This window comes from Netta rufina (genome assembly GCF_964035555.1).
Source record: "Netta rufina genome assembly, chromosome: 3".
Lineage (NCBI taxonomy): Eukaryota > Metazoa > Chordata > Aves > Anseriformes > Anatidae > Netta > Netta rufina.
Genome location: NC_140125.1, coordinates 81,928,836 through 81,954,274, shown reverse-complemented (window position 1 = coordinate 81,954,274; position 25,439 = coordinate 81,928,836). Strand labels below are relative to the sequence as shown.

The 25,439-nt window shown below is 37.8% G+C and overlaps 1 protein-coding gene across 2 annotated transcripts in view; it reads left to right on the top strand.

Moving 5' to 3' along the window:
* PTPRK (protein tyrosine phosphatase receptor type K) overlaps positions 1 to 25,439 on the top strand; it is a gene marked incomplete at both ends in the record, with an annotated part of 412,874 nt that overhangs the window by 74,463 nt on the left and 312,972 nt on the right. For both annotated transcript variants that reach the window (XM_084283862.1, XM_084283861.1), the window contains one exon: positions 13,840 to 13,962. In XM_084283862.1, the coding sequence (XP_084139988.1) occupies positions 13,840 to 13,962 (123 nt within the window). The remainder of the gene's footprint in view (positions 1 to 13,839; positions 13,963 to 25,439) is intronic.

Here is a 25,439-nt window from a genome sequence, read left to right as displayed (position 1 = left end):
GGTTATTAAATATTGATTTTTATATTGTATTAAACGTTTCTATGCTTTTATTGGGTTCTTCTCTTCATGAAGTATTTTCTTTTGACTGTATAGCTCTGCGTTATGTCCTGTACCTTAACTTTAAAAAGGTATCTTGGTAGTGCAGAACCAATTTTTACGATTTTTAGCTTTCTTTAAGTTATAGTACAGAAACATAAATAAATAAAAAAGTCAGAAGAATGTTTCTTTTGTGGAGGTTTTTTTTTTTTTTTCTTTTTTGATGTACACAGTGGCAAGTAATGTGGGCTACAGGGCACACATTGCCCACTGAAATAACATAAATTTATTATCTTGGGTTTTAAAAATAATAATTAAATAAAAACAAATAAAAATTCTTCATCTGTTTTCTCCTTTCAAGAGGTTTTCATCATTTGCTGAGATATAGGGAAAACTTTAACTCATTCTTGATTTTCTGATACCTTTTCAGAAGATTATCTTACTGCTACCAAACTACCCCTTTTAAGGTAGTGGCATACCAAGAAGTGAATATTTAGACATATATGCATTTTTGTGAATACACTAGCAAAGGGTGACTGAAAAGATGTTGTGAAAACATAGACATGTAGTATTTCTACAAGTTCTAGCTGGATGTGTAAATGCCCTGTCTAGCTCAAGAAAGAGATGCTAGTAAGAAGAGCCAAGTTTGAGACTTTTTTTTTTTTTTTTTTTTTTTTAAATGGGAACGGGGAATAAAGAACATACTTCAGTACTCTGAAGAGTGAATCATACGGAAAACATAAAATGCAACATCCTTTCCAGAATGTAGTTAGTCTTAGGATTGTAGCTTTGGTTACTGACTTCTGAAGTGCTATTCAAAGAAAAAAAGTAGCTAGGAGTAGCTAGCTGGTTATATATATACAAATATGGTTGACTTTTTTCAAAGACGTTTCATAATTTTTCCTTAGATGTTTTGAATAACTTCTGAACTACTATTTAGTGTGAAGCTGATTTTTTTTTTTTTTCTTCATGAAAGTATCTAATTTGGCTGTAAAATTTTAAGGTTGAATAGTAGTGGCTCAGAGCCTTTTATAGGTAGCCTATCATTGCCTACCAAGACAAGCCATAGGTTTTGTTGTACTAGTCTTGTATTCAATATGTATAACATAAAGGGATACATTTTGACTTGTGCTGGAACTGTAAGATTGTACGGATCGTATTTCCCTGTTCTGTGGTGCTTTGGGCTGTATGTCTTCAGAACATGAACAGACGATTGGCTCCAAAATGCTACAACTTCATTACACAGTCTGGCATAGGATTCATCTAACCTTAAAGCTTATCTATATGCTCTTTCACAAAGCCACCCCAGTGAGAGTATTTCTCCATTTAAGAAGCAGAGGGATTAAATACAACTAGTCTGCTTTAAAATTACCATAATACAGCTCAGTATTCTTGCAGTAGTTATTTCTGTTGAAACTAAAGTGCAGATTTGGAGATTAAAAGTATTTGAGATCGAGTCCCTGGGGAGTCACAGAGTAACATTTTCTTTGTTGGTTAAAATTGTAGTAGAAATACACTTTTGATTGTAAATATTTCTATCCTAAAATAGTGATTTCTCACTAAAGTGTTGTGAGTACATTGCAATTAGTCTGGAGACAGCAATTTTTGTTGCATGAACTAAGTTGGGTGGTATACTAGTAAGCTTTGCTCAAGATATTGAGTTGTGTTGTTTGTTCATTAGAGGTCTCATTGAGGCCTAATTGTGATTATGCTGAGATAAGAGAGACATGTCATATGCTTATGTGCATGGTTTATATGTTATATCAGTCTAGAACTGTAAGAAGTGATTTAGCTGCACAATGTAAAGGAAGAAAGTGAGTTGTTAGCATATTTTTGTGTGTCCTGTGTTCACTAGTTTTGTTGTCAAATGACGCTTTTCTAATCAAATCTACCTAAAATATTATCCTGATAGTCTGTGAAATATTTTGATAAATCTTACTTTGCTGAAGAGTGAACAACTAACAGTAAGAGTAGCATGTGAAATGAATAATCCATTTGATGCTCATTCGATTCTATACTGCACCTTTAAAGAATGACTTAGATTTGTGAGACTAAAGTGGAAGGATAGAGGATAGAAAGATAAATCTCTATTTCTGTGTGTTCTCTGCTCTCAGCTTGTTTAATATATATATATATATCTTTACAATTCAGGGTTTTATCTCTAGCTTTCCTCTGATTCTTTATAGTCCGTGTGTAAGCAATGTAGTGCAATGGGCTACATTATACTGGTCTGTGTGATTGAATAAAATGTGTTAAAACTTGAAAGGCTGTGCAGAGCTTCATCTTGCTATCAGAGAAACATGAAGTATTACTGAGAGAAGTTTAAGATAAGGCAGTATTTCAAACAATACGAGGTTGGACAAAAGGGAGGACCTAGGAAAGTCCAGGCTGTTCAGCCTCACCTCAATCCCTGCAAATGCGATGGAACAACCGGTCCGGAAACCATTTCCAGGCACATGAAAGACTACAGCAAATATCATCTACCTAGATGTCAGTAAGGCTTTGATACTGTTCCATTGATCACCATGCTCTGAGCCTGCCAGTTCATGATCCACCTCATTGTACATGTATTATCTAACCTGCATTTCATCAGTTTGTCTATGAAGATCTCACAAAAAACAAAGTCTAGTTGGAGATCCATAACTAGTAGTGTACCCTGGGGGTCAATACTGGGCCCAGTCCTGTTTAACATCTTCATTAATAATTTGGATGATGGGGCAGAGTGCACCTTCAGCAAGTCTGCAGATGAAACAGAACTGGGGGAGGTGGCTGATACACGAGAAGGTCATGTTGCTATCCAGAGAGGCCTCAAAAGGAAAAATAGAAAAATGAGTTAATAAGAAACTCATGAATCTCAGTAAAGTCCTGCACCTTGGTAGGCGCAATTCCCAATACCAGTATATTCTGGGGGCAGTCAGCTGGAAAGCAACTTTGCAGAAAAGGAGTTGGAGTTCCTGGTGGACACCAAGTTGAAACATGAACCAGTAATTAACCCTAGTCACAAGCAAGACTAATAGTATCCTGGGCTGCAGTAGGAGGAGTGTTGCCAGCAGGTTGAAGGAGGTTGATGCTTCCCCTCTATCTAGAACTTGTGAGGCCACACCTGGAGTACTGTGTCCAGTACTGGGCTCACCAGTACAAGACAGGTGTGAAGGGTCCAGCAAAGGTCCACCAAGATGATGAAGGGACTGGAACACCTCTCCTGTGAGGAAAGGCTGAGAGAGCTGGGACTGTTCAGCTTCTTCGGAAGAAAAGGCTTGGGGGAATCTCACCACTGTCTAAAAATACTCAAGGAAAGGTACAAAGAAGATGGGACCAGGCTATTTTCAGTGGTGTTCAGTGCAAGGACAAGAGGACAAGAGGCCACGGGCACAAACTGAAACATAAGAGGCTTCCTCTGAACACAATGGAAAAGGTTTTTTTTTTGTTTGTTTGTTTTTGGTTTTGTTTGTTTGTTTGTTTTTGTTTTTTGCTGTGCAGGTAAAAACTGTGCAAGCACTGGTACAGGCTGCCCAGAGAGGCTGTGGAATTTCCTCCTTGGAGATCTTCAAAAGCTATCTGAACAGGGTCCTGGGCTCCTTGCTCTGGGTGGCCCTGCTTAGCAGGGAGATGGTGTCCAGAGCTTCCTTCCAACTTCAGCGATTTTGTATATAATGGGGGGGCAGTCCACCTGAAATCTGCCATTTGCTGATCTGTATCTCAGCAAATCCTTCTTTAAATTTCAAAACTTTGCTGTGTGGATATAGAAACAGAGTCACAGAATGGTTGAGGTTAGAAGGGACCTCTGGAGGTCGATTATGACCCCTGCCAAGCAGAGTCATGTAGAGCACGTTGCACAGGACCCACACCCATGCTGGTTTTGAGTATCTCCATAGGAGACTCCACAGCCTCACTGGCAGCCTGTTCCAGTGCTTATTCGAACTCATAGAATGTCTGTGTTTTCAAAATATGTTGTTCTTTTTTCTTGCCTTTCTTTCATGAGAATATTGCTGGATTGCATGAGAAGACTTGAAGTGCCATGTACTGATGAAAAAGGTTTATGACCGTTTTCTTGCTGTACCATGGGAGACTAGAGCATTAAGTGCAAAGGGGATGTATCCTTATGATGTAAAAAGATTTGGCTTTTAGTTCATCAGTGCCTGTGTGTAAAAAGATTCTCTTGATCTCAATATTATACCTTACTCCTCTCAATCATTTGCCTGAGTTCTTTGATTCATTGCTAACATAATTCTTCATGTATCTTTGTGTCATATCTTGAAAGATCTTCTCTGAGAGGTTCCTGTTATCCTTTTCTCCTGTGACTCTGGATTTATACCATGTCTGGACTCTTCAGTCACCTCTCCAGCTTATTGGACTTAGCTCCTTCAATGGCTTCAGAAATGATCTTTTTTAACAGCTTACATCATTTTCAACATCAGTTGTTTTCATTTCCTTGTATTTAATTGGATCTTCCTTTTTGCATGACCATTTACATTTTTATGCACAGTCTCATCAAAGCAGAACTCCTCAATTTTATTGAAAACACTGTGCATATTTCACAAGGACTCTGAACACAAATACAGTTTTCTAGCACTGTATTAATTAGAATTATTTTCTGCCTCAGTTTCTTGCTTTGTACAGTCACATCTTCACATCTCACAAGCTTTTTTTCTTTTTCCTTTTTCCCCTACTTACCCCATTCTCGTTTTCTTTTTACTTAAGAGTTTATTTTCTTGTTACTGGACTTTCTATTTGCCCATCCTTGTCAATGGCAGGAATGGGGAGTAATTCCTGTAATTGTTTCACCTAATGCTCACCTCCTCCTAGGAAGTCCTCAGCTTTCATGTTGACCATATTCCTTATGAGCTGTTTGTCCTTCTGTTCCTTGAACTGCTTTTATAGTTTGGTGTATGTAATTTATGCACTCTTCCCTTATTTCCTCATTCGTTTGACTTCTGCACTGGCATTGAAATAGCTTCTGGTAGTTTATGTTGACCTCAGATATGACTCCTTTCTGTGTTGCATGGTGACTCCTACTGCCCAGCTGGAAACTCGTGCCTTATTCTGCTAGGCAAAATTTTGATACCTGTATCTGCTCTCAATAAGAGATGGTTTTCAGAAGAAATTTTAATTAACCTATTTTCCCCTGTCACCATATTTTATGGTTAAACTGTCAAAATTTTAATAGGGTGGCTGATGTAGTTGTTAGGCCTTTTTTTTGTTTTTTTTTTTTTTTTTTTCCTTTTCCTGGTTGAATTGCTGACATGATTAGTAGAGCTAAAAGTTAGCTGTAAACTTTTTCCTTCCAAGTCCTTGTTTCACCTTTTTGTCTTGGTGAGCAGGCTACAAATAATCTAGCACTCTGAATCTATACAAGATTTTGTGATGTAATGTAATGAATGTTGGGCTGTCTTCGCTCAGCACTCCTACTGAGTTTGATCGCATTCTTATCCATTAACTTTTAACAGCATATTGTGAGAACATTTAAGAGAAATGCCAGAGGATGTGATATCTACATAAGATTTTCTATAAATAAGCATTAACAATGCCTTTAAAAAGGGTGTTATTTTTGGAAGTAGCATTCTAAGACCACATAGCCATAAATAATCAAAGTGATTTATTTCACTTTGGAGCTCTCAATTGTCTTTGAAGACATAGGATTTACTTGCTGGCATTTTTCTGATTCTTGGTAGAGTCACAAAAATATGATATGACTTTACCCCACCTTATCCCCCCAGTATTTGTATTCAAATTGTGTATCTCTGTCACCAGTGTGATTGGTCAGAAGTCTGCTCAGTGCGCAGGAGGAATACTAAACCTCACAGCCTATGTGCTATACAAAATATCCATGGTGTTTTGTGGATGTTGACACTTGTGTATTAATGAAAGTCTGTTCATAGCTTTATGAAATCATTGAATCTTTTAATAGTTTTAGGAATACCTTGTGAGCTGACATGGGAAATGTCCTGGTAGCTTCAGTATTGTAAAGTGATCTACATGCATGTGGCTATTTGCTCTTTATTGCCATGCTCATGCCAGGTAAGGATGAAGGAAGCATGATAAACAAGTCGTACAACTGTAACTCTCCACAGCTAGCAGTTCTGGCCTCTCTGATAAAAAACAGAAAGCCTCCCCTTCCCTGGAGAACAGGAAGAAATTTAAAGGCACTTTTGTTCAGATTAGATTTTGCTTCTCTTAGAAACTGAAGTACAGACAGTGTAGTAGACCCTGATCTTCTCCCCCCTTCATCTCCTTCTCTTTTTCATCCTGTTCACTGATGGGAAAGCATGGAAAGTTTTCTTGCTACCTATCAATATTGTACCTTTTAAAATCAGAGATGAAGAAAGCATTTCCAGACATAGTGTAGAGGGACAGAAACAATTTCAATAGAAGCCATCTAATAAATGGCGCGGCCAGGTAGGCTACGTCTCACTGAGAATCTTCATTCTCTCCCAAAATCTGGGTTAGGATAAATGCTAGGATTAATAGTGGCATCTTTTCCTGATGGTGGTAGGACAGGAAGTCTGTCTGTGTGAGGCCCCCTGCATTCTTTCTAATTTGTACCTAGTATTTCTCAAATTCCCATCTTTTCCTTTCTAAAATAAGCTACTGCATGCTAGTAATAAGGAATATGGAAGATGGATACAAAATGAAAAATATATGTATAAATGGGACTTGGTTATGACCTTATTTTATTTTTTGCTTTTATAAGTTATGGTACTGCTTTGTGGCTGTTGGGTGTGTGGTTGATTTTTGATGTCAAAGTGATTTATATCATATAGTGATTTAGGAGTGGTCTTGTGAACTTATTATTCTGAAATATTTACGTCTATTTTAGATTATCTTGACTCTTCTAACACCAACACAAGCATTACATTGAAAATCAAATAAAACTGCTTTAAGAATAATCAGACATGTTTCCTTTTAAGCTATTACTGTTTATATTCCACTGGTGTTTCCGGATGAGACCTAGAGTTCCATGTTCAAGTTAATAAGTTAAGAGGATGATTAAAACATACTGATAGTGGGAACAAAGCTAAAAAATTTTAAAAGGTATTTGCAGGTAATTGAGTTTACTTGACATTCATTGCTCTTAACTATAATCAGTCATGCTTTGTATAATGAATTCCAGTACTACAAAATGAGATATCATTGCAAAGAAGATAAATATTGTTAGTGCTTCGTATTGCTTCTCTCTGTAATGAAGGAGAACCTGTCATTTTCTTTAAGTGCCACAGTTTTCATGTTTTTTTCTTTCTTCTTTTTTTTTTTTTTTAAATTAAGTAGAATTTCTGACCTCCTATATTTTTAGATGCCATAAGTTAATTAAGGTTATTTCAGTTGTATTTCAATAGGCAATACTGAACATAAGCATTTAAACATAAGTTATTAAAATTTATTCTCACACTGCATTAACAACAATTCATAGTATATTCTTTAATATATGAATGCTCTGCACTCAGTGTGTTTTAGAATGATTGTAACAGAAATAATGTGGGGCCTTGAAAAGAGGAAAACATTCTGTGCCTTGAGGCATACTGTGACAGAAATAGGTAAATTAATATGGTGGATAGGTGATTTTAAATGCAGTACCTGTTCCTGGATATATGACTGACAAGAGACCTGATACAGTGCCTCTGTCCTCTTCAAGCTTCAAATTCACCAATCAGTGTGAGCAGAAAAATTAAATTTTCACAGGACTTTTATCTGACATCCCAGATAAACATAATTTTGTACTGGCTTCTTACCATGGAGCTATCTACTTTGATAGATTTAGAGGTAGTCATTATGCTTTTGCAGCAGGTGGTAGGAAAAAAAAATAAAAGCATGATGTTGAATAAAAGGAGCAGTTTGTTCCAACAAGTCATTTGAACTGGATGAGAAAAGGGTATTTCATTCCTGGTATGACACGTTCATACATATGAGTCCCAAAGAAACCATTGGTAACAGATCCCTGTATAAAGCAAAAGTTATGATGAAGAAAGTTTTTTTTTTGTGTGTGTGTGTGTGTAATATAACTGTTCTTTTATACTATATTTTTCCCCCACTCATCTTAGTCATCTGCTTGGTTTTGGTGGGTGAAATTCTGGCTTTAAAACCAACTCTTTAAAACTGAGGAACATGACATTCAATATGTTACTAGTATATTTTGCATAACACCAGAGGTAGTGAGATACAATAATAGATCTCAAAAATAAACACTCAGTATGTGTTCTTTCAGCTGTCCTTCTATACATGTCATTCCATGGCAGAAAAATGCCTTTGTAATGCTGATAGGTTATAGAAATCCGTAGTGAAGAACACGTGTAAAATCAATTAGTTTAAGAAACCAGTCAGATCAGGTACTCTAGTACCTGATCTCTCAGTCCCTTCTGTCTAGCCTGGTGCCAAAACCAGAATGTACCAGAAATGTACCAGAATGTACCAGAAAGTCTTTCATTGCTTTGTTACTAATTTCTGAAATTTAGTGCCAGGTTGGGTGAGAATGTATTTGGGACTTCGAGTAGCTAGATAAGGTTACTATAGGAGACTTCAAAATTCATACCTTGTTTCTGTTGTTACATATTCTTTGTCAGATTAGAAAAGTCTAGCCATACCCTTCCCCTACTCCTTGGATACTAAAGGTCTTTTTTTATTAAAAAAATAAAAATAAAAAAAATATATATAATTGAAGATGGTACAAGAAATGGCTGGTAAATGTGTATTATTCTTCATCAGCTTCTTTTATCATTTGGTATTACCTGAATGTTTTGGATAGTTTTTCTGCATTGCTTTTCTGAGTATATTTTAAAGGGCACTGGAGTTGTTAATGTCTAATTAAATATGAAAACTGGCATACAGAATTTTTAGGTGGTATGTGGGGAGTAGTTTTGTTCATCTAGAAGTTATTAGATCTCCAGTATAGTATTCCTATAATGCCATTCCTAATAACTTTTATGGATATATTACATTACATGAAATTTTGGTGTGCAAAACACTTAAAACCGACTGTTTCTCTTCTAAATAGTTGAAGTGATGTGGTCTCTAGGGACTGTAGTGATGATATTTGAATTTTTAGACAAAAATAATTCATTCAAAATCTGAATCAGTTTTCTGACCTGAGCTATTGAGCTGGAAGGCCACAGGAAAGTTGTACTGGATATCTATTTATTAGGGGGTGTTACAGGCAGGCAATTCTTTTGTTTTTTTTTTTTTTTTTTTTTTTTTTTTAATCCTCATAGGGAAAAAAATGACTCAGTCCATCTTTTCTGGGTTTATATAAAAAGATGTAGGAGATATCAAAATCAGAGCAGTACTAAGTACTGCTAAATAAATATCACACTAATATTAAAAACAAACGAAGAAAGTAATTTGTTTTTGAATTTAAGTATCTTTAAATACCTTTTTATAGGTGATGTGTAAACCTGACCAATATGATATTTTTTAAATTTAGGTTAATCTTAAGGATTTTGAGATTAAATTTGGGTTAATCGTAATGACATTATTTTGTGGAACTTTAATTTATTTTTCCAGAGTTTGGTGTGCGATATTAATATTTTTCTTTTTATAATGAACATTAAAGATTCTTTATCTTTTATAAATGAAAATGGGCATGTAGTCAGGAAATTTTTATGAGGCCATCATGATTTATCACTTCTATTTGAAGGATATTGAAAAGGAAAGTGTGAGAATTCTAGGTGTGCTTAACCTGAAGTTAATAACATAGTGAAGCTTATGGGAAAAGATAATGGAAACAGAAAATTGTTGATTTGCTTGGCTTCAGTAGAATATGAATGTTTCCCAGATACTTCTTCAAAAACCCAACAAATTGAGTTGACCTAAAATGCATTCAGCAGTTTGACAAAATAACCATCCAGATTTTAAATTCCTTCTGTTTTCTTACCTTACATTTACAGCAGTGCTGTCAACAGACTATGTGTTTCTGCTGGACTGCCTCATTTTCTTCTAGCTGTCAAGCCTTAGCCTCGGCTCCTCTGAAGCCAGGGCTGGGTTGCCCCCTCAGCAGGACCCTCTCTGGCCCTTCTGGACCATGGCCACATCTGATGGCAGCATCATTTGAAGGGAGGATGCTGGCTCCCTTGTGTGCCCATCTCCAAGCCAACACTGGGCTGTTGAGGTTGGACAAGTCTGGTCTAACGTTTTGATCCCAATGCTGCCTTTTTCTCATGGATGGTATTAGAAATGTAAGGTAAATCTGGATTTAGGTACTGCAAGGTCCAAGAGCATTTGAATGTCAGTGTTGTGTGCTTCCTGCTGAGATATTGAGCAGAGGTGCACAAATCAATGTTCGTGGCGTGCTGTGTGTGCTAATAGATATGCACGAATTCCATTAGCAGGGTAGTATTAAAGATATATTGTAGGTTAAAAGTCAGATGTAATGAAAGGAAGGTAGTGGTGATATGGAACTGGACAGTGGTTGGTAGTGGAGTACCTTTTTATTGAGTTTTGGGGACAGTTGCAATTGTCAGAGCTGGTGATTTCTAACTTGTCATTTGTAGAAGATAAGCAGACTCTTTGCAAAATGTTAGACAGGAGATAGCAATATGTATTTGATTTCAGCTGCTGAACCTCACTGGAAAGTACTAAGCATTCATCTAGTCTATCTTCTTTCTTCTGCAAACAATGAGCATTGCTACTGTACCAATTGCTCACAGTGAACAGCAGCCCAGGAAGTGAATTAGGGTGCTAAGAAATCCTGAACTATGGAATATTTCTGTCAGATGTGGTTTTAGATTTAGGTGATTAAATATTGAGTTAAGATGTATGCGGTTTTGAATAAATGACCGGGAACAAAATACTTCATCCATCCATCACCTCTTCTCCTTGTAGTTTTCCTCACAGCTCATTCCATGGGGTTTATTTCCAAGTACCCAGAGTTACATAAATAGTGTGCAGGCGATTGACAGTTAAGACAGAGAAGAGGAGATCCAAATTTGCACATGCTTTAAATCATAGGAAGTAACCTGCAGGGGTTTAAAAAGCCTCATCGTGTTATACTGAATAAATAGCTACAGCACTGACTTTTACTTCACTTGCCTGGAAATGTCAAGTTTTGTTGGTAAGAGGAGGAGGTGTACCCCATGAGGAGAAGCCATTGGTTTTAGCAGTTGTACGGGGTGGATTTTGTAGTGGGTCAATAATCCATCTTGATAAACTTTGTTGGTGTGTACACAATAAAAGGACGCTGGCTTGTTTTGTTGATGCAGCAGTGGTGTGCTACACATGAGGAGCTTTGGGTTGCCTGCTGTGTGTTAACAGGCTCGTTGTTATTACTAATCAGAACCTGATAACTAAAATTAATAGTGGGCACAAAGACGAGCAATTAAGAACATTCATCTTCCAAATGAGTCTGCAAGATTCATTGGTAGTTTAAATTTATATACTGAGGGCACTTAAACCATTAAAAAGGGTAATGGGTGCCCTGCAGGCATGTGCTTCAAAGCCATATGTCATTTTGGTGCTGGGACAGCAGACAGTGATAACTTCCCTTTAAGGGAAACTGCTATTCATTTATCAATTAAATGTCGAAGGAAATGTACATTTTTGCTGTAGAGTGATCATAGCAGTGTATTGTAAGTTAAATCAAAGAACAAGATTTATGTTCTCAGCCTTTCTGGCTTTATAATGATAGATGTTAATTAGAAAAGTCTCTTGGTGGTAATAGGGCATTGGAGTTGGAACTTCTGAAGGCGTAAATGTTCCTTTGATGCATAAATATTTCTCCTTTTGCACTCAACAGTCTGACAATGACACTGATGTAGTAATCAACTCAGTACAGAGTATGGAATGTTGGTTCCGTTGTTGTTGTGTTTATGTTCTTGCAGTGTAACATTTTAGAAGGTTTTGCTGAAGTGGAACTGAATGTGAAGCTGTAAAGTTTTACGGCACAGGGCTTTAGCAGGAATTTTTCTAGAATGTAGAGGTTTCTTTTCCCTCCTGGCGTCCTTAACTGGCCAACACACTGCTTAACAAGCAGTCAAAGGGACGTCCTGGGATGAGTATCTGACAGTGTTTTCAGAGAAGTAGAATTAGCTAGAACTTAGGCTGTTTTGTCATTAATTCAAAGTGACAAGTTTTGAATGAATCCCACAACTGTGGGAATTGAGTTCTCTCTCACTGAAGATGCAACATAATCTCTGTTGGGGACACTGTCACAGTCTAGATTTGCTGCTACAACTAAGTAAGAAGGACATGCTCAAATATGAACACTTTGGTTCTGTAAACTCTCTTCCTCTTATGTGAAAGCTAAATACTCCATTGTGAGCAGTTAAAAATATTTTACTCTCAATCTGATGATACACGTGCCCCGTCCTCCTTTCCTTATTCTCTGGCCAGTCCTCATTCCAGGCCATCTGTGTGTGTTCAGTAAGCAGGAATGACAGTAGTTCTTCGTTATTGTCATCCTCCCTCTTTCCCACCTCCATCACATTTTCTTCTGGGGTGTAGCGTGGGCTGCTGAGAGCACTCACCAGACATGGTGTGGAGGTGACTCATCTTAGGGTGACACTGGTATTTACCATAATGGTCTTTGTTTGTTCTTGGAACCTGCAATATTTGTTTCATATTTTGTATTTAAAAGTCAGATGGACAGTGGAGTAAAAACAAATGTTCCTGTTATTCTTCAGGTGTGTCCTCTGACTTACTCTTCTAAAGGAGCGTTTTTGGTTGTAACAGCTCTTATTTGGATTGATATGCCCAACCTACTGAGGACAGGGAGGAGAGGATTCAAGAAGTGTCTCCCCTGATTTCCAAGAGATGTTTATCTCTTGAGTTCTTATATAACTTCTTTTCTGAATTTAAAAATACTGCCTAAATAAAGATGAATGCTATGTATTTTCTCTTTCACTGTTTCAGTTTCTCCAGCTATCTTTGAGTAGAAGGAGCAAACTCAAGCGCTGCTTGCCATGAATGGAGATAAAATGCTTCAAAGTTGTGTGCATGACATCTGTATTTTCTTGTGTTTATGCTCTACTTTTCTTTGACTGGGTTCTTTTGATTCTTTTGTTTCTTCTGTCTCAAACCTTGACCTCCTCTTCTGATCATCATGTTTTCTTCTCTCTTTTTCTCACCCTACTTAATTGCTTTCACTGGAAAATGTAACTTGAAACAGGGCAGACACATTATCGTGTTATATATGTATTTTTTTTTCCCTTCCATCTTTTATGTTATTTTCCTTCTTTCTGCCTGTCACTTCTCCTCATAACTTTTGTTGTAAGGTTTTCATATCTGGTGTTTATGTAACCCTGAAAAAGCACCTTTAATTTTCATTCTGTTATTCTAGATTGATTTAATTAAGCAAGATTATCAAATTCATTCTGCAGTAATTATTTCATTTCTATGTAGCTGTACTTATACTTCCTGACTGCTTTTGTTTTGGGCACAGTATTTATCCTTGTACTTGATGTCTAGACTTGGTATGCTTTCATTGCATCAGGGTTGTTGATTTTCACCATTAGTTTCCTAGCCTCGTCCATTGCTTTCTGTTTTCCCCTTGGTCCAGGCAACCTGTTGCTCTCTGTCCTGCAGATGTTGAGCCAGGTTTCACCTGGGATCAGGGACACAGCCTGTGATTTCCTGCTCTGACAGAAGGTACTTTTGGGAGAAACTGGCTGCAGGAAGCAGAGATGTAAAAAGAGAGTAACAGTGATGGATGATCTGCTTGCAGACTTGAGCTTTGCACAGGGAAGCTTGTGAGCTGTGCCATGGGCTGTGTGGGCTCTGTAGTTGTACTGAGCACAGGTCAAACACCTCGGCATGAATCCTGAAAGATCTCTGCTTTTAAATAACCATACAATTGTAACTAATAACATGTTTCTTCCCTAGGGGGATGTACGTTTGATGATGGTCCTGGGCCCTGTGATTACCATCAAGACTTGTATGATGACTTTGACTGGGTACATGTCAGCGCTCAAGAGCCTCACTATTTGCCACCTGAGATGCCTCAAGGTGAGAAACCCCAGGGACACTGAAGGAATAAGCTTCTCTATTAAAAACTTCAGAACCTCATTGAATATGGCCTCAGGGCTGTGCTCTGTGATTTCCAATTTAAACTTTGTAATGGTGGTAATAAGAAGAAATAAAACTAATAATTATAACAGTAAATCTTGTTAATTGAGAGACCTTAGATGAAATCCCCCTTCTAAAGTGGGGTTGAGGGGGGACGTAAAGAAGAGGGAAAGGAAGTGTTAACTTTTTTATTCTGCATGTAATTCCTGTTGACTCATGGTTAAATTCTGTCTTAAATGACAGCCAATGTATTGATTGAATTATTCAGGCATGCATTAGAATAAAGGATACATGCAAAAATCCATACTATCGTTGTGGCCCCCTCCCCCATCCAAACTGCTCATCATCTGAAAGTAATCAGAAAAGCTTTGATTTATGGAAATATTGCTGTTGTTAATTAGTATTTAGGACAGGTAATGAATAACTGAAGAGGTACAGCCTACATGACCTTGCGTGCTCACCTTTGATGAACAGCTTAATCGGTGCTTCCCAGACAGCATGATATGCTGAGAAAATGAAAGCATTTGAAATTCAGCTACATTTTCCAATTAATAGTACATTAAGTAATTAATCATGCAGAGGAGGAAAAAAGGTCATGGCTATTTTATTTGTATCTAAAAGGTTTTGTGAAGTGAGATATGTGTGGAGGAGGAGTGGGAAATGTTGCCACACAGAAGCAACCTAACCTCTTCACCATTTCTTCACTGCTTTTTATGTATTATTTTGGATTATTAATGGCTGTTAGTATATGTAATTTTGCTTTTTAACTGCTAAATAGCTGGGTTCCCCCTACTTTGGAGTCACTGACACGAACTGCTGTTATCATGCCCTATGTCTTACAAAATAGGTTAATGTATTAAGCAAGCTCCATGCTTTATTTAATGGAGTGCTTGGTGCTTCAGGTTGGTGTGTGGAAGAGTTTTAGCCATGAAGCATCTGCCTTCATGATGCTGAAGGTCTTGTATTAACAAATTCAAAATAATATCTCCATTAGGAAGGCAAAAAATAGTCACTTTTCAGTTTACGTTTTTCAGAGTTAGGTGCTCTGTTAAAATGCTGTGGATATTTTAATTGCCGTGGAAACACCATTTTGTAAAAAAAAAAATAAAAAAATAAAAAAATAATAAAAAAAAAATCCACAATCTGGTATTCTCGGACTTCAGGTACATCTTGCATAGGAAGAACAGCAATTTGAGGATTTTTGTTTTGATTGAATCTAATGACAAGATAGCTTCTTCTTGCATCTCCAAAACAACATACCTATCATCCATAGACAGTCTTCAGAAGGAAATGACACGGTGCTCTCTGAATTCTGTTTAGTTCTGCTACAGACCCATCTCCTATGCTTCCTATCCTTCTGGGGGAAGTGTGTTTTTTGTTTTGTTTTGGTTTGTTTTGGTTTGGTTTGGTTTGGTTTGTTTGTTTGTTTTTTTTAAGCATCTCTGTGAAATTGTGGCTGCTTAATAAAAACTGACAGTATAGTGTTTTGGAGATGATCTAAAACAGATACAAAAATGGCTCTCTGCTTTTTGCTTTTTCTTTTGGTTAGAATTCCAGACTACAAGTGAGCAAACAGTCTCATCTGATGAGATACCATTAAGAAGTTCACCACTTTCAGACTGCAAATTTATGCTGTATCCCTCATTTGTGTTTGAAGTAGTACAATCTTCAATTTTAAATTAAATCGAAGAATGTAACAGTTCTGAGATGAGCATTGAATTTCTTTGGTGGGTTTGCGGGAAGTGGAGCAGTAGGAGGATTTAAGCAAAAGCAGAAGGGAAATAACTGTATGTAATAATCTTCTATGCATTTTTTTCCACCTTTCCTGATTACTGTTGAAACTTGAGGTTAGACAGCACTACTCAAGAAGTTATCTAAGTAGAATAAGGTGTGGTAATGAAGGAACAGGTAAAATTAAACTACTACCTGAATTTTATTTTTTTTCCTAAGCTTCTGATGGAAGCTAGGGATCTCCTAGGGATCAGAGTTAGCCCACTTTTCCCGTGCAGTGTGCAAATGAGAGGAGAAATGGGTTTCCCAGAGCAGTGCAGAAACTGAAGTCCTAGGGTGGAGTCCGTTGTCTCCCCATCTTTTCTCCTCAGGCTATATAATCATTTAGATGGTCACAAAGCCTCTTAATTCTTGTGTTGAAGTCCTCTCTGTGGACATCCTTTGCAGTGTTTACAGTCTTCATCTCTTATATCTCTTGGGAATCCAATCCAATGTCCTAGCCTTGCCCTTAGCTGGAAAAATATATGTTCCAGTACAGCTTTATCTCCGCAGGAGCACTGTTTTAACAGTTTGTAAAAAGGTAATGCCCTTATGCTGACTGTGCAGCTTTCAGGGCTCTAACTTTACCAGATTCACCCAGAATCATTGTAGTCATAGAATATTATGCTCAATTTTCAAATGTCAATTTTTAGTCTTTAATACATTCAGAAAGTCTTAGGGGGGCTGGGAGGAGGGGGGAAGGAGAAAAAGACAGGTTAAAATGGAAAAAGGGAGAAATGTGGGTATAGAGTTCATGATTTTCTTTTGATTCAAGGAAGTGTTTTAATTCAATGTTTTGCTTTGGAGAAGGATAAATCATAGGAAATTTCAGACCTAATGGCACATGTTATGGAGTGCTGTGAAAATGTGAAAGCTTGTCATAATGGAAAGCATTTTGCAGGTGTAGTAATAGTAATCATTATTGGTAAGACAAGTATAATTACTTCTGAGTAATTAAAGCAACTTCTGATTTTTTTTTTGTACTGACCTACATTATATTTCACAAATTATGAGTGAAGGCAAAAGCCACTTAACTCCTATTATGGGAAAAATAAGTGCACGTGATGATTAATTTAGAAATAAAATGAATAGTTAAGGCAGGCGGTTGCATACAGCTTTAAATACCAACTTGTAAATGGTTAGAACTGCAGCTTACATGACAAAACCTTTTGGATTACCTATTAAAAGCTTGGAAAACGTCTGATCATATAAAAGTGACTGTGCTAGATCAAGCTGATGATCCGCTGCTTTTGAGAGTGGCCATTAGACCTTGCCTAGGGAAGGGCTGTAGAAGAAAGGTGACTGTGTGCTAATAATTCCCTAGCATACTCTCCCAGTTCCCAGCTGCTCAGTATTTAGGAATTTCCTCAACCAGAAACAGTCTTTATTTTTAATGTTCTCAATGAATTCATGTTTTTCCTTGACAGCTTTGTTTTACTCTTTGTGAGTTCCTGTACAACTTACGGTGGGCTTCAGTAACAGTGCCAACACTAGTTACAAATTATGGGGAGAAGCATCTCTTCTTACCAATTGTTTTACGTGCTATTTCTATCTGATGTGTGTTGATACCTTATATTGCAACAGAAAGGGAGCAAATATGATTCCTAATCACCTTCTCCATGCCATTCCATTTTTTGGATACTTTTATAATATGCATGCACCTTTAAAACACGCACTCTTCTCCCAACATCATAATTTCTGGGTTCAGTGGCCTGTCTATCTAGTTCCTTGTGTAGAAATAGTTCCACAACTCGAAATCTGCATTTTGTATGAGACAAGGTTATATTTTTGTGTGAGGCAAGTATTACATTTTTGTAGACACAGTGATGAAAATGTAGTCAAAGTATTTACCTGATGGTCTTTGTAATTCTGAAGAGACATCTTCTGCATGTTGAAGCAAGCCCTTTAGAGCAAGCATAGGCTTTCAGATGTATGTCTTTTATACATTGTACAGTACAAGATAGAAGTTAGAGATTGCTGTTAAGATGAAATCCAATTTTGATATGGATTTTTTCCATTTGTATTAGGGAAGTATTTATAATGTGTGTATGAATTCATTTTATAGGAGACTACATAAATAATAGTGTTTTCGTATGTCACTGGGGATTTGTGAAGGGGTGGTTTTATCCACGTTAATATATTTACTGATAGTTTTACCCTTAGATAGAGAAGGTGGGATTTGTTTTGCCTATTAAAAGCAGAATAACTCTGAGGCTATGCAGGGTCAGGGCATGAAAGTCTGTAATGGCCTGCATGATGGGGAGCCACTTAATGAAGGGCTTTTTTAATGTGAGGGCTATTACCCTCCTGGATACAAATGCAATTTGAGGAATGTCTAAATTATAGTGGACAATAGCAGCGTGCTGAGACGGACATCTTATTTCCGATCTTTCAGATGGATAATGTTCCCAGATTGGATATATGGCAATTTTGTGTTCTAGAAATCCAGGGAAAATAAATTAGGCATAGTGGGGGAAGTCCTTAGTTGCACTTACTGTTTAGCATGACTAAAGGAGAACAAATTAAATCTCTACAGATGTGCCTTAGTATTAGATTGTTTCACAAATGCAAAGTTTATTTCTTTACTGCAAAGAATATTGCAGGGATTAATTTTGACTTTGCAGAAATCACTTATGACCTTGCATGTTGGCTCATTTTTAAGAATAAAACTAAACTCACTGCTCTTTGGAAATAAATAAGTATTGAGCGTAACAGCTTTGAACGGTAAAAAATTGAAGATTCAGGTTTAGGCTGAAGTTTTGGGCTCCCTAGTGGAAGACTGCATGGTTAACTCAGAATGGAGAACATACACTATGAAGGGCAATGCGAATGGGAAGAAGTGTGTTGACAAGTAATCTTAGGCCACACTTTCATGGTAATTACTTTTATATGGGTTTTAGGCAGAACGTCTGTGGCTGCTCATTTCCGTATCCTGTCATTCCCAGAGGCATTCTCAGTTTGCTTCCTGCTCCCAGTTGCTCTGACATGTGTGTGATCGTGCAGCAAATTGGGTCAGGAACTGGTGTGAATTAAAAATAATAACTCAGGAAAAAAAAAATAAATTTGGAACAGGTCAGTTCGTTGATCCAGTTCATTGTGTGGCTGTAAAAAGAGTTGTGGGTGGGTTCAAGGGTCAGGTAAACCTCTGGGGCGCCTGAAAGAAATTTAAGAATTACACGCTTAAATTTGCGTGTGACTTTAATTTTCCTGTACGATTAGAGTTGAGATATTTGTTGTGATCTGGAAGGTCAGCTGTGCACCATTTAAGTTCTGCCTTTTACAGAAATGAAATAGCTTTTGTGTCACCTGCATGACCCAAAATGAATTTCTGTACAGGACCAGCATGTTCATGAAGTGTATAAATGAGAGAGGGGAGGTAGAAGGTCATGAAATTTGTGTTTTAATATAGATTTTTGTATGAACATGGCTCAGGAAGGAAAGCTGTAATGTGTAGGTCGTATAGATGAGACTTTTGGCCTTTTACTTCACTTAAACCTGATTTTTCTCCTGTAGAAATGAAACCACCAACCCATAAATAAATTTAAATTGTATGGGTATGAATGGTTGCCATAAGACAAATGTTAATGGGGTAGCAATGCCTGGTGAAAGCCATGTGTTTCTTGAGGCTTTTGAAAGAAGAGAGCTCTGCAAATAGGTGGAGAACACTAAGCTCACCATGGTTTCCTGAGCTCTTCCATGGAGACACCAGCTAGCTTGCTGTATTACACTACAGACGAGTGAAGTTCAAGCAGAACACTTTTGGTGTCTTGTTATTTTAATAGACAGACTAACAAAGTTTACCAGTCCACTGAGCAGATTACTACTAACTTCCTAAGGTTTAGCAGCTGTATGGGTTGCATTGCTAGTATAAAGGTAATAGATCAGAGAAACTGTGCACAAGGGAATTTATTTACTGATCCATGGATTGGCAAATGCAGTTCAGGAAGGTAGTGGTTTTAAATAACCATTGGAACAGGCTGCCCAGGGAAGTGGTGGAGTCACCATCCCTGGAAGTCTTCAAAAGACGTTTAGATGTAGAGCTTAGGGATATGGTTTAGTGGAGGGCTGTTAGCGTTAGGTTGGAGGTTGGACTCGATGACCTTGAGGTCTCTTCCAACCTAGAAATTCTGTGATTCTGTGATTCTGTAAAGTTTGACCATTGAAAGCTTATCTGGATCATTACATATGAAATGAACTGTAAAAGCTTGGATCTGTGTTTGGGGCTGCTAAGAATTTCTGTTTCTCTCCTCCTTTTAAATTGCTTTATGTGATGGGGTAGATATGCTTAATTTAAACTGAGAGATTTTTTTTTTTTTTTTTTTTTTTTTTTTTGTCTTCCTTCATATTGCAGTCTTCATACACTCACTCCTTGGTACCAAATGTTAACTGGTATTTGTGTGCTGTTTAAGTAGTCAATATACTAAAGAGCCTAAATAATTTGATGTACTTCTGTTATCAGAAAGAGCATATTTTACTGCTCTTCTTACTCAGAAACCTTTATGGTTGGTTTCTTGTCTGTATTATTTGTAAGCAGCATCTTTAACAGAAAGCAGCCTACCTTGTTAGTGCAGTGCAATTAATGTACACCAAAAGTACACCTGTAAACATCCTGATCTTATTTGGCTTGCTATGCACAGTGCATTAATCAATGTATTGACCAATTCCAAGGTTTCCCTGTTGTTCTCAAGCACGCTTAATTTGGTATAAAGTGGAGAGAGGAGGGGCACAGGGAAGGCTTTACAGTTGATGCAGTGCTTTTGTACATTTAGATAAGCTGTCTTTTTTTTTTTTTTTTTTTTTTTTAATCGGGAACTTTCGACATAGGATTAGTAAAAGTAAGGTTTTTGTAGTAATAGAAATGACTCATATAAGTAACATGTGTGTGCTGTTTTTCCATTCATTGACACAGATGGATTTATTCTGTTTCCTTTAGGTACTGAAAGAACATTTTAAAAAGATTATTTTGTGCAAATACAGCAAGTATGCTTTACCTTCAAGGCCAGCTGCTAGAGTAATACTTGGTTTCGTTTTTTTCCCTTTAAAGTTAAAATATTTTGTTCAACCATAATTCTTCTTCTATGAAATATTGATTTCCAAAAAAACTAATTTGTTTTTGAATAACTTCTCTTTTTATTTGCTTATATGCCTCAAATGAGTGTATTTTATAGGTCTCAGTTACATTTGAGAACCTGTCAGGTTGTTACTTTGAGCATAGGGAAAACCAACAGAAGCTGCATAAAATGCTGCCTTCCAAAAAACCATTCCTTCGTTTCTCCTTTTTGTCCTAGTAGAGTATCTGAAGCATGTTAGTTTTTCTGAATCTGGGGTAAAAAGTTAAAGCAAGGTGGAAAAACATGTTTGCCTCAGAGTTCCAAAGAAGTAGGTTAATCTTGGGCAAATCTACCTCTGCCATGCTGGTGCCAAAAGTTACAAACATTACCATGTGCTGGTGTTACCACAGCAGTCATCAGCATTCTTGCCCGTGATGCAGCCCCCTGCAGCGTGGTGCAGTGTGGTCAGCATCACAAAAAATTCAAATCACTCTGCCCATCACTGTGACCATTTCTGGGAAGCTCTTACCACTGCTACACAAAAGCCCAGGCTGAAAGTGGAAAAGTTTCATTGGTGTTTATGGAGTCAGCTGCTGCATGGGGGAGCTGCGAATGTCATAAGTGGCGTTACCTGAAGTTGCTATCTTGATAGTGTTGTGAAGGGTGGACAAAAAGCAAAATGGTATAGTGCTAGCCTTTCAGCGTTGAGGGAAAAAGAGTTTGAATAGCATGTTGTCAGCTTAGAAGGTGTTGCAGATTGAGGCATTTAGTGTTCAGTGTTCAGGCTGGAAGCCTGAAGCGTGGCTGAGGAATAGCACTTGTTTGGTTTCTCCCTACTTCCCTGAATGGAGAGGAACAAGACAGCCCAGCTTTTGAGTACTGTCTGCCTACTGCTGTTGTGCCCTTGTCCTACCTTTGTGTTCTCTCAAAGTCTGACTTTTTTTTAAAATTCCTCCTGAAGGTAACAGTTGTTTACCTCGCCTTTGGATATTTGGCTATTTTGTAGCATAGTGGAGGGCCAGGCATGAGCTTAGATAGTGCTGCTTCTCATGGGGCTTCATTTGGCTCAGAGCATGGGCACAGCTCCCTTGCTCCTGCCCACAAAGCATGGCATGGTATAAGCATATCTAGTGATTTATGTCCCTTCTGTTTGGCACTGTTTGGCTGGACTCTTCCACAGAAGCCAAGTAGTGTACATGTACTTATTCTGTGTTTACATGGCTTCTCCTATCTGGTGTAAGTTTGGGTGGTTTCCTTCTTTTCCTTCCTACTGCAGCCACACATTTTTGGCTGCTCTATTCTTTATCTTTGACGTTTCTGTAGGTTGACCTGACTGGAAACCTTATTTGCTTTTCCGTCCCACTCACCTATGTATCATTTTTTAGTAGTCCAATGAATGCCAGATTGAAACAACAATGTAACTACAGGATGGCCTGCAGGAGATATACTAGAAGCCAGATTAGCAGTAAGGAAAAGAAATCATGTTGCTGGTTAGAAAAGGAAAGCTAAAAATAGATCCCACACCCTGTTGGGGAATGCAGTGAAGGAGTAAGACGATGGTGTATGAAAAAGAAGTGTTAAGACAAAATGGAGGTGGGGAGCGGGGGGACTGTAATATAATTGGCAATTTCCAGTGGTTGCTGATGCAGATTACTGCTCAGCAATAATCTTCAGAAATACCATGAACAGAGGTCAAGGTGTTGTAGTAACCCTTTGTGGATGGGTACCTCATGATCTGAGGGACTATCTCCCCATCCCTGTACTGACTTTTCGTTTGAGTCACATCAGACATGATGCCTCTTGGGGAAGTGTAAGCAAAGCTGTGAGCTACTTTGAATTTATGGCAGAGTAAAAGCATTCACAATCCCACTTGTAGTTCAGGACCTGTTGTGCAACTGGAAATACCTAAATTACCTGTGCACCATACAATGGTAACACCAACAGTAGAAGAGGTAAAGTCTATAAAAACAAGGAAAAAACAAAACACACAACTTTACGTGAGATGAGGTGAATTTCAGGCAGCTGAATAATAGCCATAAAAAAAGCGAAGCGATACTCCCTCCTCCACATTCTTTCATGTGCAGTATCTGAAATTGTCCTGTCTGCTTAAATATTGATTTCTGAGCTCTAACCCTTTTGCCACTCAGTATGTAATTTATGGTTCCTTTTTGTGCTTTTGCTGTAAGTCCATGCTGATGCAGCAATCACTGATGTTTGCTAATGGTAAGAAAAGCTACAGTAATAATAAAACTATATTTTTTTACAGAACAGACTTAGAATGAACTGAGATTTAAACTTTTTTTTTTTTTTTTTTTTTTAAGTCATGGTGAGCTAATGAACAACTATGTCAAGGAAACAGTGAGATTTTTTAATTAAGACATTTCTGTCATAATTTGAACATGTATCTGTACAAGTCGTTATCAAGCTCATTATGTTGAGTAAGGCATGTTTCTTTTCTAAGGGGAGAGAGGAGGGGGTATCCTGGCTGGGATTATTTTGTTCCCTTTCCCGGCTTTCTATATAGGTATGTTGAAAAGGCAAATCCTTTGTATTAAGGGTCACACTAACTTCATTTGCAAGTATGTAGGTTGTGAAGAGGCAGTTACTTACGTGATTAGATTTATTTGAGATGGAACAGGTTTATAGGTTTATGCTGGATATGGGAATGGATGCATTTGTGTTGTTTTACCTTGTAAGTGAAGTTTGTGTTAATTTCAGAATCTTGCATGGGTGACATTGCTGCCTCAGATACACAAACATCCAAAGTTCTCCTCCTTTCTTCCAATCTCTTCATGAAATTGAAAGTGTAATCCCCTTTAATTTACTTTTGTGAGATTATAGAACATCATTCAGAAATTAAATCCACGAAGAACATGAACCACTAGAAAAAAAAAAACTTTTAAAATGCAAAGCAGTTTTTCATTCCAAACTGTGTTGCATCTGTCCAAAGGTAGGTGGATTTTAATCAGATTTTAACTGTAGTTAAAATTAGCAAGCAAGAAAACTTGAGTTAAATCATGCGTTTTAACTTTGATTTGCATTTTACATCGTTAGTTACTATTTTGGAAAAAGGGGGAAGAAATGGCAATATTTTTTGCCATATACCCTCCCTCTTAAAGGCCTCTGTCTCCTCCAAGAAGCCATTCTTCAGAGTTGACAGTTATGTCACAAGCTCAGGTGGCCTGGGTATCAAAAGTTACTTGCTACTCTGGTGAGAGGAGGTATGAATGGGAGTATGTGTAATAGATGAGTCTAGCTAGCACTTGCATCTGTCCAAAAGTATTTTACAGGGCAACCCTCACAGGAAGGGATATGTGCCTCTTCCCATGCCCTCTTTTCAGTCTGTGTACTTACTGTGTCAGTTTCGTTTACTCCCACTTCCATGCAAGAGCTTGAGCCCTTTTTGTTGTTGACATAGCAAGCATTCTGCTTTCTTCGGGGTCTCTTTCTGAAGCAAGCCGTCTTCTGAGGAGAAGCCTGGGTCTGGGTGTTGATAGCTTTCTCTGTTTATGTAGGTAGTGGCCACATTGCCTCAACTTTGCGGCTCTCCAAATGGGGAAATCTTCTAATGCTCTTGTAGCAGTGCTTGTGTCGCGAAGTGTCCCTTCATGCCCTGCAGCTTAGTTATGCTTGAGGAGTGCTATAAATATATTGCTCTGGTGGATGCAGAACAACACTTTTCTTGTTTGACTTGAAGAAAAAATGGCATGTGGGCAGTGGCTATCAACAGGGCTCCAGCAGAGAGCTGGTGGTGTGGGTATGAGCCTGTCTTCTCTAAAGGATGTTGAACCTTCATGAATAAAGCCATCTGTCTCCAGTTTTCTTGGAAGCTAAAGTTCGGTTCCTGTGCCATCCACCAAGGCAGGATAGATGCAGCAGTGCACTACCCAGGTCAAGTTAGCCAAGTGTAAGCAGAAAGAAAGGAGGTTCCTGGCAGGTCTTGAAATAACTGCCTTTTAACAGATTCTGTGCATCAGTAGAAACATAGAAGACAAATATTCTACCACACAGCTGTGAGAGCTCCAGTCTACTTTTTCCCCGGATATTTTAAACCTGTCCTACCACATCTGGGGGGGAGGGAGGGGGGAAGCCTATCAGGGCTACTTTGTGGAGATATAATTAAGAAATACGCTGGCCTTATAAAAGCACAACAATGAAATTCTCTTTCCCATCACTCCTTCTGCATGGAATTGCCTTTAATGTTAAGAAAGGAAAATGAAAGGAAAGATGCATTTAGTTCTTGGTTTGTGTATGAGGAAATAGGTTCTAAAGCTTTCAATCTATTCTATAGTGTAAAATCATAGCTTCAGAAAAAATGGATGAAAGTACACAATTTATAGTTACACTTGCAAAGCAATGCAATAGGTACACCAGGCAGGACTACCCAAAGATATACCAGCTAACTTCATGTTCCTGAAGTAGGAAATGAGGCTCAGCTCTCGACCTGTTATTGAGTTAACACTGGGGTAGCTGTGCCGGTTCAGGAACATGTGCATTGTGCAGTGCTGGGAGGACATGCTTGGTTTCATGTATCTAATATTTTGTGTGGAACACGTATGCACCAAAATGTTGATTACCAAGGGATTTTTTAGTATT